Genomic DNA, 16250 nt, shown 5'->3' on the forward strand with positions numbered 1-16250 from the left:
CTTTTGCACACATGCAAAGCCTGGGTGAGTCGCTAGCAAGAAAGCTAGAAACATCATACGTTGATGAAAAAAATAAACCAAATAAATTACTAGGGCAACTGTAACATTTGTAACTCTTTTATAATTAGTATCCTGTGTGCAAGCAATCCTTTATATTTTTTTATACCAGGTTACCAGGAAATTCATCCAGTCTTCTTGTCATAGAGTCGATCTTTCAGAAATAGTGCATTAACCGGAAGTAGAAGTTCAGGTTACATTTTATCCCATACATTCACTACAAAAAAAGAAACAATTTACTAGTCATTTAGGTACACAAAGTTATTTATTAATTTCTATACCTTATGTTATTATATTTATAGATTCTGTATAGCTCTCGAAGAAATGGACGGTGAAGATACTCCGATGTCATTGGTGTTGGGATGTGGCGCATCACAAATGGTTAGAGAACGAGCTGCTTACATCACAATGAGGCCATCCACTATGGTTGTTCCTGATCGAGAAGCTTTGAGGTAATTCTTATTCATAGAAGCATTGGATAGTACCCAGAATATACAACGTCAAATTCGGCCTAATAACCAGAGAGTTGGTATTAACAGATTCCTTACTTTACTTCGATTTACTTTATAAAATAAAGAAAGAGTGAGTAAAAACTAACCATTGAAAAATCTCAAAACGGGTAAAAGGTTTTTTTAAGTCGATTTGAGTGATTTTAAACTCACTGGGATATGGTATCAATTGTAATTGTATAAAAAATTGGGTACACAATTTGACACAGGTTATTGTAAAATACGATGAAATTTTATATTTAAATTCTTGTGGCGTTGACACTTATAAACAAATTTAATGTATTTGTTACAGAGTCTCAGAGGTCCGGTCGAACGTTACAAGCGCTGGATTACTAACCGTGCTAATATCTGTTATGGGAATACCAGCTCCTAAGCCACAGTACGTTCTACCAAGATCTCAAAGAGTGTCCACACCCGACACCAGATACGTATCCCTACATAACTGCTACGTGATTCTTGCTGTACTATCCAAAGGTTCATTGGTCGCGCAGAAGGATACACCGTGTCAATCGACCTTAGAAGTATCAATGGAAGGCTTCATACGAGGACCGTATGAAGTTTGCGCGAAGATATCAAAGTATAAGACCGATGAAATGCATCCAATCTGTGTGGTACCGCAACTTTTAGACTCCGTCGGTTCTTTGGAAATGAAGTCTAGCTTCAAAAACCTTAATACAGCCTTAGTGGGAATTGCTCTGGGACTCATGGTTATAGTCATAGGATTGGTGTGGTTTGTGAGGAAAATGTTGAAGAAACCAGCAGAGTTTCAAGCGCATAGATGTTTCAGGCCTGAACCAGTTCCAGAGGAAAACCCGAGGGCTAGTTACGTGATGCTAACTGCTACTTCGAAGGTTTGAAAAGGCTTTGAGTATTTAAGTTTGGAGCCTGACTTAATTAACATTTTGTTTTTTTTCGAAACAACGGCCACATAATCTGTATTAAGTTATATCTGGCATTAATACAAATAAGGATTGTAAGAGACAAGATCATCTATCAGTAAATTCTCAAGACTAGACATTTAGTCTAGATTTAGTCCAGGCCGTGAGTTCGATATCCAGAACTGGAAAATGTTTGTCTGATGAACATTAATGTTTTTCTTTGCTTGGGTGTGGTATATTCATAAAAATATTCATTAGCTATCTTAATACCCATAACACAAGTTGCACTTACTTTGGGTGTAGATGGCGATGTGTGTATTGTCATTGTCATTTGAACACTTTACTGATAGCACTATTCTCGTATGTATTGATTCCATCCATTCCATTCAGAGGTATATGTTTTTGGTGTGGCCGCTGCTTTGACAAAAAAAGAAAATGGCGGATGAGCATGAGGCAAAATATTCAAAACCGTAACGCCAGTCATATAGTCCAAGAGACGGCTTTTTCTAAACTGCGGATATTGAAAGGATATGGCCTGACAAAATAAATGTTTTGGGATCGGTCAAACGACTGAATGGTTCTTATAAGCGCCATGACTAAGACACCTTGTAACATACTGTTGTAATTTATTGAGTAACTTTCCTCTGTATAGAACTTTAGTCATGTTATTGTAAAAAATGTTATTTTCTTGGCTACTTTAGTTATGTATTCCCACTTGTTTTTGTTTAAATGTAATCAAGATAAAACAAAAACACTTTTTCTATTCATTTGTTTTCACTAGTCTCTTTTTTAATTTATATGAGTTATAATATTCTGTGTTTAACACATACTTTAATGCGGCTAATTATCTATATTTAATATTATAAATGCGAAAGTCTTTCTGTTTGTTTGAAATCTATTTTCGGCTCAAATCCTGCTCTGAATTTCATCAAGATTCGAGCAGTGGTGAACGGATCTTGATGATATTTGGTAAATATAGAGCTTACATCCTGGAGATCGACTTTATAGACTTTTCATTTCCCTCAGCAAATAAAAAAACGACCTTGTTACCTATCTACGGCTTCGCAGTTAATAAATCTTGGCGAAATTTGCATAAAGATAGCTTGCGTTCTGGAGACTAGCACCGGATATTATTTATCCCGGGAAAACGAATGTTTCCCTTTCGATTTTTGAAAATCTATTCAAACGCGGTCGATTTCGCGGGCAATAGCTAGTTACGATTATCGCACATTAACGATGTGATACGAAATACTCGAAATACCTAATTATACTTATCACCCATTAATTTAATTGATAAACGTATATTAAGTACGTACACTTAAAAAACCCAAATGCCTCTGTTTAACTAACTTAATTAGTAAATTATATTTGGACGGGACCTTTTTATAAACAGATAAGAATAACTTTACCTGAGTGACGTGGCCGTAGATCACACAACACATTACTCTAAAGCTCCGTTCATTCGATCTAAGTTGATCAAATTCCAATTATCATCGATTCCCAGCGCGTACTTCTAACTTCTCTAAAATCAAATAACTTATAAGTACTTTTTTGTATTCATAGCAATTGTATATAATACATGCGCGAACGTCTTGAAGAGCCAATTTCAGGCTGTCTAAGTAAGAGAGTGAGGTGCGTACTCCTGTTAAATAGTTGGAATGTATTCTAACACCGTAGGAAATTTGAAACGATTAATAATAAAGGTAATTTTATTAACTGAGACTATTGACGACCTCCCTGGCACAATTTGGGAATTTAAAATTTCCGATTTTTTCTGGTCTGGGGCTTTGGCCGTGGCTAGTTAATACCCTACCGACAAAGACGTAAGTGATTCAGTGTTCCGGTGCGATGTCGCGCAGAAACCAACCAGGGTTTTGACTACCATACTCCCAAAAAGGTTAGCCCGCTACCATCTTAGACTGGTCTTGTCAGGTGAGATTGCACTCAAGGGCTAACATGTAGTGGAATAAAAAAGCGAAGTTTCTATCAATATAATCTATGCCAATATTATGACTATTAATATTAGTAAAGAGTATATTGATCGTAATCTATCTTTTTTATCAAGGAAAAAAAACGGTTGCCTCGGGAATTGTACAAAATAAACGAAGGACACCGTCTACAGCTAGTTATTATATAATTTTTCCGGGAATTTCACATTGATTAATTATTTTAATATGTTTATAAGCACACATACGTCGGGTGATAAGGACTTATTGGTTATGTTATCATAAGGTTATTAAAATGTACTAAGTTTCCGCGTAGTAATTATGATATCGATATTAACTTCATTATAAACTAAATTTTGCGTCGCTAATATTTATAATTATTTTGAATATTTTTATATGAGCACATAAGAACGGATTATATTTTATCATTAATTGTTACTTAACGGCAACTTGCTAAAACATAATATTGATAATATTTGTACGTAATATTATTAAGACTTATTTATAAATTGCCTCCTAAGTCCTAATTAGTTTTTCTTTTATTATTGATTAATTGTATGAAAATATTGAAAGATGCATAGTTAAAGTTATGAAATAATATAAATAGAAATATGGCATCGCTGTTCTGTTAAAACCGCACTGATTTTTTGGAATTAATGTGAAATAAAAATGTATTTGTAGTTAATACTAATAATATCTTCTATGAAGATGTATTTAATAACTATATGTTTATACTAATCTATTAACATGAGGCTCTTTTATGTATTTAAGTTAAATCAAGACGCCGTGCTTAGATACTTTAAATAATTAAATTTAACCCTGCTAAACTAAATCAAAGCGTCGCGGTGAATTTTAGCTCAATATCCCTCAAACATTTGGAATCGTCGTGTAAAATGCCCTAGAAAAATTAGCTAAGTAGCTTTTCAAGTTAAAGTTAATAAATAGACACATACACTCGCGAAAACCCGTATATGCGTTGTGAGTGAAAAGTGCACATAAAAAGATTAAAGTTACGAAACAGTCAAATTCGTGTAATAAATATAAATACTTGAAATAAATAAATAGTAATGATTTATTTCAAGTAGGTACCAACTTAAAAATGGTAATAATGTACTATAGAAGCTCATAAATAATTTATATCGATGTAATTTTATTCTTCTAAGAAGATATGTCTTAGAAATATTGCTTATACGAGTAATTATTGGCAAAAATTGTGTGTAGGACGTTCAAGGGTAGGATGTTCTTTCAAACGCCTTTCATTTATCATACTCATTTACCTAAGTCCAAAATTACCTTCGGATTTTTTTTATAAAAGCCAATGTAAATAACTAAACCCACAAATAATTTCTGTACTTTTCACAGATGATAATACAGATGCCCGTAATTTACCGCCATTTTGTTTATTGTTTATTGTTTATTGTTATTAGGTACACAAAACAGGTAATAACTAAAAGTAACATTTCTGTTAAGTCGAATATTAATACCCAGTTTTTGATTAAAATGACGTTTGGTTTTAAAAAATACTTACTATTTTGTTGTTATATTTAAGGACCGAAATATATGATTCCCAAAACATATTCGAATTGCTTGACAGTTTTACAAATAAAATTGCAAGTATTTGTAAAAAAACACGGGTAACATGTTAATTTGTAGATAATATCAATAATTTAAAACACTTGTTCTTAGAAAATGCCATACGCCAAAAAAATCACAAGTTTTAGCGATTTCGGATATACAAATAAATGGTATGGTCTGATTACTTCATGCTATATATTGTCAGTATAAATTTAATAATAGAATACAATAAAACATCCGGCTACCGTATCTTAATAACCAAGTCAATTAATTGTGTACCTATTAAATTCATGTTTACTTACAGATATAAGAGTTAATTAGAATTTCATTGGTGTTACAATAGAAGTATATTTAATTTTTATACTTCTTAATTTGGCTTTTTGTAGTGGAAACAACTCGTCAGGCATTTTTGTATTACAATCAAATGGTTAAAGGGGAAGTGTATAGAATAATTGTGATTTGCGACAGTGCAATTAAATCTATTGCGTGTACCTAAGATGATAACTGCATGTATGAGCGGAGTTGGATCTTCTTATCTCCGTTCCTCGTTTGAGCACATTTAACTGTGGATCCCGATCATGCTCATCTGGTAACAATCATTGCTCGGAGGTTATCTAAGCCCAACAACCCGAATTGGAGCAGCGTGGGGGGTTAAGCTGACCTGTAATGTTCCTTATGCCCAGCAGTGGGACTGCAATTAGACTTGATAATTATAATGATGATGATAATCGACCTTTTTTTGATATGTTATTTTTTAATACAAAATAAAAGTGTAAAAATTGATATTTTTTGTTTTTAATAGCTATGTGTTGGGTTGTTTGTAATTATTGTATCATTATTCGCCATTTGTAAATGTTCGAAGAACTTTGGTTCCGCTTTAATTAGTATTTAATTATGTAAATAATAATTTATAGATTGCATTTGGTCCCTAATAAAATATTAACGATTTTTTTTGTTTTATTTACTTAAAATATACCTAGAGTCGTTATAAAGAGCGGTGGTAGTCTAATAGTTAGTGGTTTGAGTTGCTTTTTTTCATTTTCTTTTATTCAACTACAAGTTCGCCCTTGACTGCAATCTCACCTGGTGGTAAGTGATGATGCAGTCAACCTGTTAGGAGTATGGCAGTTTTATTAAACCCACACCCCTGATCGGTTCCTACGCAACATCGTACCGGAACGCTAAATCGTTTAGCGGTACCTCTTTGTCGGTAGGATGGTAACTAGCCGCGGCAGAAGTCTACCACCAGAACGACTAGAAAAAAATAAGAAATTACAAATTCCCAAATTTCCTCTGCCGGGGTCGAACCCGGGACCTCCCGCTTACATCCACAGCGCTCTCCGCTACGTCATCAAAAAAGACATCAACCCCGGCATGTACCCCCATCTTTTCGGAGTTATGAGCTTTTTTTTTTTGGTAAATTAAGCCATTAAAATATTATTTGCTTAAACGGTGAGGGAAAACATCGTGAGGCAATCTGCATGCCTAAAAGTTCAGTATAACGTTCTCAAAGGCGTAGTCTACCTATTCGCACTTTGCCAGCGTGGTAGTCCATGCAGCCGAAACCCGGACCGTAATGGGTCGATAATGATGATTTTGATTGGTTCAGCCATTGCAAAGCCTAGCGTACAAATAAACATACACATGCATCTCATACGGGTTGTGTTAATTTTGATAGCTTACTTAAATTTTATTTTTAAAATACCTCTTGTGAACCTACCTTCGAGTCAAGAGTGAAAAGTCATTTTCTAGGTAAACGGGCTTAACTGTATCAACTTCGCATCGTTACTTCTATTTATTTGGACGTAAGTTTTTCTTATAATAAAATCCTTTAACTAAATACCTATCTAATACATTAACGTGGTTTCTTATCAAAAGAATGTATTAGTAAATGGTTTTCCCGAAATGGATGTCAAATGTCAAAAGGTGCGCCGGCGCATTTAAATAATTATACTAAAACATAACACACTTGTTAGTGGTATACTGACCGTCATGGCGAGCGGACGTGCTTTTCGTTTTATCCTCATCACCTTTTTAACGTTCACGTTAATTGACTGTAAAGTGTTTACGCGATGTCAGCTGACGCGGGAACTGTTAAAAAACAATTTCCATCAAAAAACTTTTCTAAGTAACTGTGAGTTTTATTCCTATTTTGCTAACGTGTGATGATGTGCAAATTGTTACCCTTTTTTGGCCTTTACTATTGTTATTATTGCATTGTTGTTCGTGTGTTACTATTAGTGAGGCTTTACATTGTTTATTTATGACTTAGTGATAAGCTGATTGTACTATAACAATAGAGTTTTTTGTCTCACTCGTAATTTCTGAATGAGGAAAATTATATTCTTTTCATACTCAGTTTCGTTCGAATTCTTAGAATGACCAAGATTATGTTTTGTTGCAAATTATTTCATTCAGCTCACCCGCGGTATTTCCCGCCTTATTCATAGTTGCTCCTTCCTCTTCTGAATTATATATTTCAATACACGGATCTAAGTAACCTTGTGTTTATATCCTCTTTGCTACTGTTAGCTAAGAAGTATTAATTTAAGTATTTTGTCCTTAAAAAAATATTTTAGCTTTATCCTTTGATGTTTAAAAATAATTAAGTCCGCCGCCAGTTTAACTTTCATCGTATAACATTTCGTCAAGATCAGTTCATGAACACATCCTTTCGCATGTTTAATACTCGATGGAAGCATTTCCATTACTATTAAAATATAAGAACAAGAAAACAGATCTTCTTTTATACGAGTACTATCTGACTAGGACACCAACCGGTGCAACCAGTTGTCCTTCCACCAACTGTATACAGCTCTATTGAGTGTACATCAGCTACTGTCTGCTATCCTGCGCAATTAATTTGGTAGCAGCTGTGATCACTAATATGTGAAGAGCTACTTCTCTATTCCTCTAGAAATTAGTCCTTGACTGCAATCTCACGTATAGTAACAGCCTAATAAGGTAGCAGGCCAACCTGTAGGAGGTGCAGCAGTTATCAGCAATCCATTTTCTCTTCAAGTTTAACTCAGAGTGATCACCAGTTACGCTAACAGGAACGCCCCTCCCGCTCACTGCTCTTAGGTATTGAGAAAGCAGTGTTAAGTGTAAACTTTTTGACTTTAATTTGAAACTGACGGTGGCGAGTTTGGTGACTGTACCATGGTATCCTAGTGAGATGTAAGCCAAGAGTGAGGTTTGTATAGATTCAATCCTCTGTGCTGCAGATCGGTAGATAGGTAGATATCTCTAAACAAATGTATATTTAGTATTGTTGAATACCAGATGCGGTTAATCAGAATGTAAACATACATACCGATAACGTCTTATTTAACAGAGACGTGTTTCAGAATAACTCTGTTTATGATTAAAAGATCGTTGCGTTATAGATGCTATATTACCTTCTTTTTTTTGTGGCGTGGTAGAAAATCTTTGTGGCCTCCCCCCCCCTCGCAAAGGGGGTATAACCAAACTATAAACCACCCTGGCTTTCCCTCTTTTTGGAGTGGTTGGACGCCTGAGGAACTCGTTGAATACTTCCCAGACGTCTATACCAACCATCCTGGGATTTCGGCTCTAACAAGGAGGGGTCCGGGACAGCTTGAACCCCCAAGCCACAGTAAAGTTGATTGTTCAATTTGCCCATTTCCCTAAAAAATTAAGTTTTATCCAAATCAAATTTAAGTCTTTTCCGCGTTAAGAAGTCTCCTTGAGTTCTCCTTTCATAGTTCTCTAGATGCTAGAGTCTTGTGAAAAATTGGTAGTCACTTAAAGCCTAGCCTTATTAACCCACTAAGACCGGTTATGTTTTTGGGATATGATTTCATGTAATAATCATAACGTGAGTTCAATAAGAGGCAATTATTTCGAATCGACGGACACTTCAGTCTTATTAATTTTAATAGGTATACCAGGATGACATTATTTTTTTACTTTCTATAATAACATTTAATGTAGGTTGGGCTTTAGTCGCTCTTTCAGCTGGACGGAGTTCGTATCCAGGCATGCATCTCTAACTTTTCTGAATTTTAAGAATGAAAAATTAAGCTTTAACGGTAAAGAAATACATCGTGAACCCAAGAGTTACACATACTACATAATGTTTTCAAACGGGTGTAAAAATTAGTTTGTACAGCGGTGTGGACTACGGCCTAAGCACTTCTCATTCTGAGAAGACACCCGTGCCTTGTAGTGAGCCAGTAATGAATTTATTTTGATAATCATCATATCAACCCATTACCGGCCCACCACAGGGTACGGTTCTCCTCCCACAATGAGAAGGAGTTAAGACCGTAGTCCACCGTGCTGGCCCAGTGAGGATCGGTGGACTCCACACACCTTTGAGAACATTATGGAGAACGCTCAGGCATGCAGGTTTCCTCACGATGTTTTCCTTCACCGTTAAAGCAAGTGATATTTTAATTACTTAAAACGCACAAACTCCACCCCCCGAAAGTGATATCGAGCTCCTACCCACTGGGCTAACACTGCTTCAAATACCGATATCGATAAAAATATAAATGATGTAATCAAAGAGAACAAAGCAAATTACTTATGGTTACAGTGAACTGAAATTTTGAAAGACGTTTCCGAGAAACCAATTTAATATACAAGAATTGCTTGCTCAAAGTAGGTATTAAGCAATTTCATATGAACCATTCTTCAGTGGCGAGTTTAAGGTGACTTAAAACATGAGCAATCCTTTTTTTTTTAAACTTTTTCTTACTATAATAAATAATAAATTAACTGTTGCCAGCGACTTTGAATATTTTTTTTACGGCACTGTTTATTTTTCCGGAGGTTCAAATTCAAATTCTTTATTTGGAAAAATATGGTGGGTACTAAACACAGGTAACGTAGGTATAAAGATGTTTACATTTTGTGTTTCACGCATATAATGTCGTTCATATCGTCGTCCAAATATTGAGGTAAATTAAAAAGCATAATATTAAATGTGATGTCAGTAAAGGTATATATATGAAGTCAAATACTCTGTCTGTTAGATAAAAGATTGAAATGCTGTCTCGAGGCTAAATGTTGTCGATTTAGATTTTAGTTTATTTTTTAAAATCCCGGGATGTGCCCCCTTTCCCAGGATAGAATAAATAAAATCTCGAATCTGTCGCATTTAAGTCTAGGATAGGATTCTAGCTATCTCTTAATAACAACATAAATGTGAAAGTGTGTTTGTTTTATTGTTTATCAGTTTGTTTGCACTTATTTCACGCCCTAACTAAGCAACGAATCAACTCTATTTTAGATATATACGAGTAGTTAGTTGAAAAGACGAAGAGTAACATACTGCTTTTTATACCAGTAAAACACACGATTCCAACGGGATTCGTAATAAGCCCGGAAAATGAATGCGGGCAACATCTAGTAGACAATAAAACCTTAAACCAATTAAAACTCAGAAAAAAAAAAATTATAGGTTACCTATCTACCTTTCAAATTATTGCTTTAATTATTACAGGGGTATGTCTGATAGAACAAGAGAGCGATAGAAACACAGCCGCGCACACAGTGAAGACGTCTCGCAAGCAATATTATGGATTGTTTCAAGTAAGTTTGGTTGAGATATGCTCACCGCTCGGCTATCGTTCAATACGTGCTATGCTAATGGGAAAACTTGTAGAATGCCTGCGGTTAGAATGTTCTGAAGAGATAGAATTAACTGGATAGATAGCGTGGAAGAATGGACTTGAAAGAAAGGGTTAGGTTGCTGTTCTGGGCAGCACATACCGGAAGCGTTAGCTTCGCAACCACGCCGTTCAGACATTAAATTTTAATAATGTGTATTTTTTTATAAATTTTGGTCGCCGACATAGAGTAGGTACCTATAGCCATCAAAACACGCGAAGCGAAGCTCTAAATTAAAGGAAATTTTATGATCAGTGTGTTTGTATAGATAGCGTGAAAGAATGGACTTGAAATAAAGGGTTAGGTTGCTGTTATTGGCAGCACACACCAGAAGCGTTAGCTTCGCACACTTTCATTGCGGAAAAATTGTTGTACGACCGTTTATAACTCAAGCTAATTTCTGTTTTCATTTAATGGCTTCACTAACAGCTTTACATATTAATTTAAACTAGCTTATACAGTATAAATACGAAATGTTCAGCTACTTAAAGGTAAATACCTCATACAAATACTAGTGCTAAACTAGTTTACAACTACACAAACAAGATAAAAGTATATATTCATTTCGCTTAGTTCAAAGTTCGCTTAATTTATAAAAAACTAATTTCTCACTCCTGCTGGTAGCTACGGTATTGACGCAGTGTGCAACGACCCTTATTTCTGAGTCTAAGGCTGTGGGTTCGATTCCCGAAAATGTTTGTGAGGTGACCAGGAATGTTTTTCAGTGTCAACGCTTACTTTGGGGCTAGATGGTGGTGTTAGCTTAAAGCTACTTGCTTCATAATCCTTGGATTGCGAAAGAATGTCTGGTTTCCAGAAGAAAGTTCGAGCGTTATTTATGCTATCAAACATAAATAAATAAATAAATAACAGTTTAGTGACAATACGTTAATACAAATACGAAGCGGTGATGCGGTGCGGCCCACAACTCTCAGGCAAGCATGTTTCTTTCTCCATAATGTTACCAAAGGTGCGTAGAGTCCACCAATCCTCACTTAACCGCCTAAACTCCTTCTCATTGTTAGAGAACACACATGTGTTCTCTGACAGTGGGAAGGTAATTGGTTGATATGATGAATAAATAAACATTAGTTCCTAAAATTGTGCTCGCGCAAATATATTCGGTTCGCAAATAAATGCCCTTGCGTGACAACGCTCGTTCAACGAATGCGTGTAACACGAAATTTGCGAAGCACATACTTCCGGTGTGTACCGTCCTTTGCAGTTCATAGTATGGTATTCATTTAAAATTTACTAGTTTCTCAAATAGAGTCTCATTACGTATCGATTGCGTCCAATATTTTTTTTATTTTTTTTACGCCGATACACACACCGCCATCTAGCCCCAAAGTAAGCGCTAAGCTATTTGAGCACATCGCATTGCAAAGAGATATATAGATAATAACCTGATGGGAGTCTGATGGGAATGCGGTTTTACAGTTGGCCGCATTGTACTGAAATGTTTAATCGCTTAGCTATCAAAACAGTAAATAATAAAGATTCTGAAGCAATCCTGAGTCAGTTAAAAATTATTTTAAGTTCCCGAGTGAACCCGAACTGGTACACAAACTGTATAAGTCCTCAGCGCGTAATCATTATTATAAACCTATTACAAGTACGCTGCAGAAAACGGGTCTCCTTTCAGAATAAAAAGGGTTTAGTGCGGCCTAAACCCTCCTTCCCGTCCACCACTCTGGCCAAATGCAAATTGGTAGACTTTGCATTCTCTTGAGAACGTGAACGAACGATGGCGCAACGGTGAGCGCTGTAAATGTAAAATCGAATCCCTTGTAATTTGAGTAAGAGGGGCAATTTGGGAATTAATAATTTCTGAATTTTCACTGGTCTGGTCTGGTGGGAGGCTTGTTGCCACGCTACCAACAAAGACGTGCCGCTAAGCGATTAAGTGTTCCGGTGCGATGTCGCGTAGAAAAGATTACGGGTATTACCCTTACAGGTTTGCCCGCTACTATCTTAAACTGCTTCATCACAGCGGAATAAAAAAAGGTTTTCCTACACCGTTAAAGCAGTTTTACTACACCGTTATTTTAATTGCTTTAATTGGAAACGCACATAGCCCCGAAAATTTAGAGGCACGTGCCGGTCTCCACAATAGTGAGGCCAAGGCCAAACCCTGCTAGGGTAACCCTTTAGCACTGACTAGGCAGGCAATGAACTTATCGATAGTTTTTAATAATTCAGATTCGTTGTGGTTCTCCGTACACAGGAAGTTTTGGTCTCAGGGCCTCGTATATATCGTAATATTTACGTACTTTATTTTGACTTCCGCGGTGTATTGTGTACGGTTTCATAATTTACTTCAATTTCCTTCCAGATTGGCAATGAATGGTGCAAGGAAGGACGCCGAGGCGGTAAATGCAATGTCTCATGCGAATGTAAGTTTTAAAAATATCGAGAAAGTGTGCCAAATTGTGATTTAAGGAAAGTACCAGAATATAGCCTTTAAGACAAGGGCAAACTGCGTTGATAGCGGCATTTAATGAAATAAATTGATAGATGTTGTTGAAAGGACATAAACATAAAGGGATAGGATATATTACAGTTGCCCAATACATATCACAGGCCACGAAGAAATACATTTTTTGAAAATAACAAATATAGTAATAATTGACCGACCAAGTAGATGGCCCACCTTATGTTAAGTGGAAAAGTATCATCTATTAACAGAGCAACATTTCAGCAAGGAGTACGTTCAGCAACATGTGGACCTGTGTCCATCAATTGGAGGCGTAGGTGTTAAGCCTCATGGGTCTGTTTTAACAGACAACCACGCCGTTCAGACAGGAACACAGCATTGTTGCTATGCCGTTCTGAAACCATACAATTTTAATAATGGATTTTTTATAAATTTTGGTGTCCGACATACAGTATAGCCGTCAAACCACGAATCGAAATACTAAATTAAAGGGAATTTTATTATCAGTGTATTTGTAATTACTTAACTGCAGTAAATAAATACTCAGTACCTAGTGTAATAATGTGGGTAATAGATAAACGATACTAAGTACCTATAACTTTACGGAGAACTTACTACGAATAATATGGAATACCTATCTGAATTTCAGCTCTCCTGGACGATGACATCAGAGACGACTGCGCGTGCGCTTATCAAATTTTTGAACAAGAAGGGTTCAAGTATTGGACAAAATGGGACGCAAGATGTAAAGGGCAGAGACTTCCAGACATTCAAAAGTAAGTGTAATGTAGAATGTTCATATACTAAAGCGTAAAGGTGAAGGTGAAAATCATCTTCGTCTTTTATTAATAAAAAAATACGTGATAGCAACTGGAAGGTTTCAGCACTTGGTATACGAACCACGCATTCTAGTTGTTAATATAATACATCTTTTTTACCACCTTAATAGGCTCACTACAGGGCACAGGTCTCCGTCTCAGGATGCAAAGAGCAAAAAAATAGATGGGCGTTGGGAGGGAAGAGGGAGGTTCTAGCCGGCTCTTATTGATAGAATCTGCTTTCCGAACCGGTGGTAGAGTTAGTACAATCAGACATACTTGTCGTTTCAATAGTGCTTATAAAGTAGGCCTACTCGATATAAATGAATTTTAAATTAATATTTGAGTTCAAATGAAAACAACTTATGCTGTAGTCCACTTTGCTGTTCTAATGCAGTTTTGTAGATCACACGCCTTGAGTAGATAACATATAACATCATGGATAACTCTCAGGCATGCAGGTTTCATCACGATGTTTTTCTTTACCGTTAAAGCAAGTTATATCTAATTAATACAACTCTGAAAAGTTAGAGGCGCGAGCCGGGGTCAAACTTGGCCCTTTTGGACCGGCTGAACTGTTTACCACTAAAACCACTAGGCTTTCGCCGGTATTTAGATTGTCACTTTTTTTTTAATAAAATATAATAATGAAAGTAAACATTACATTGAGTGATTTATTTTATTCGATTCTCGACTTGCTGACTGTCCTGGCGTAGTGCTGAGCTGTGTTCTTATATTTGGGACGCCTTGGGTGAGATGGTGATATAAAAAAAAGCTTTAGGTTTAAGTTGGCTATTGTAGTTATCGCCATCAGCGTTCATACAATTATGTAAACATATATGCATGAACGCTTCATAAGTGCCTTTGATAGGCCTACATCAATATAAAAAATTGAATATGAATTTGAAAATTTGCTCCGGGTTCCAACATCTCAGCCTATGGAGCCTTAGTCGTCTTATTTATTTTTAAAAAGATCTATCATCTTTTCAGATGTCCTGACTGGCAACACCCGCCTCCCCGGGCTTCTCCAGAAAGACTTAAGAGGACTACAACACGAGAAAGAAGATCCACCGTCAGACTATTAGCACAACCTTATCACATATTTTTGAAGTCACAGAAACTGAATGAAGTTTAATATTCTTACTTACTTATTAATAATTATGGAATAGCTTAGTTAAACCAGATTGTCTTTGTCCAACGCGTAATGGTAGCAATTTAAGAAAAATGGAATACTCGATTGTTATTTCTTATAATATGGTTTGTAGTTATAACATAATAGCCAAGTAATATACAAATGCGTTGCTAATAAACTAAAAACGGAGTTAGCGAAAGGGCCAATAACTCTTATTTTCCTATGTTTATGTAAAAGAGCGTAGAAGCATATTATATAATCACCATATGTCCAGTGGCGTGCACAGAGTTTTTGACCAAGGTATGCATAAAGAAGAGAGATGGCATGAAATAAAAAAAAAATCTCCTTTATGAGACATACAAACATTTTAGGGTAGCCAGTGCTTTTGTACTTGTATGAAGTGCATGCCACTGCATGTGTCCCACCACATGGCACAGACTTCTCTACTAGTAGAGATAGATTCAAGCTCAAATCTTCCTGCAGCTCAAATGAAGCTTAGATCGCTTTAATTATTATTTTTATATGTTAGTGGTATTAACCAGTAACGTGCTTTTTAAGGCACGGGGGTGTATAACGTAAATTTCCGATTTTGGTACCGAGAATGTCTAGACAGAAGAACCCAAACTGAATCTAGGACTCCGTTTTCTTAACTGAAACGTGCTTACCACTAGACCAAGAAAACTGTGATAGTTTAACATGTTAGGTTAGTTTTGATTGTTAAGTTTAAAATTAAATAAAATGGTTTATTTTGTTTTTTTTTTTATTATTGTTTTTTTTTATTTATTTAAATACATTTATTTAAATCTCAGTTACTACAGTAGTCCACCAAACAAATAAAATATAACCGCATCGTTATAATATGCTTTTCTGATACAATATCATAATACGACTTAGGGGTTTCAAAATTATAATACGACTTAGGGGTTTACAATATAATAGTATAATTTATCAGATTTCCTTCATTCATTTCAATGAGTTACATCATCGAATTCAATTTACCCTAAAATAAAGACAACCTCATTGTTTCTGCGCTAAGAACAACTACGTGATGTCAGCATTATTTGAAGGAACCTACCTTTATATATTTATTTCTTTATTGAAACTCCTTTCGTACGCCACTACGAGAATAGGGAAATAAAAAGAGAATATAAATACAAACATTAATGTAGAATACAAAAGGCAGCCTAATTGTAATGCCTAGGACTAGGAAAACATGAGCGAATACGAAATATAAATATATATATATATGAGAGAGTGA

The 16250-nt window shown here is 35.6% G+C and overlaps 1 protein-coding gene across 1 annotated transcript in view; it reads left to right on the forward strand.

Annotated features, from left to right (window-relative positions):
* LOC120623328 overlaps positions 1–15753 on the forward strand; it is a 141039-nt gene extending 125286 nt beyond the window's left edge. The window contains exons 11-17 of the mRNA XM_039889297.1: positions 360–509; positions 859–1127; positions 7028–7099; positions 10439–10527; positions 12941–13001; positions 13692–13818; positions 14851–15753. Coding sequence (XP_039745231.1) covers positions 360–509; positions 859–1127; positions 7028–7099; positions 10439–10527; positions 12941–13001; positions 13692–13818; positions 14851–14995 — 913 coding nt within the window. The 3' untranslated portion in view covers positions 14996–15753. The remainder of the gene's footprint in view (positions 1–359; positions 510–858; positions 1128–7027; positions 7100–10438; positions 10528–12940; positions 13002–13691; positions 13819–14850) is intronic.
* Positions 15754–16250: the final 497 nt, after the last annotated feature.

Source organism: Pararge aegeria, chromosome 1 (assembly GCF_905163445.1).
Source record: "Pararge aegeria chromosome 1, ilParAegt1.1, whole genome shotgun sequence".
Classification (NCBI taxonomy): domain Eukaryota; kingdom Metazoa; phylum Arthropoda; class Insecta; order Lepidoptera; family Nymphalidae; genus Pararge; species Pararge aegeria.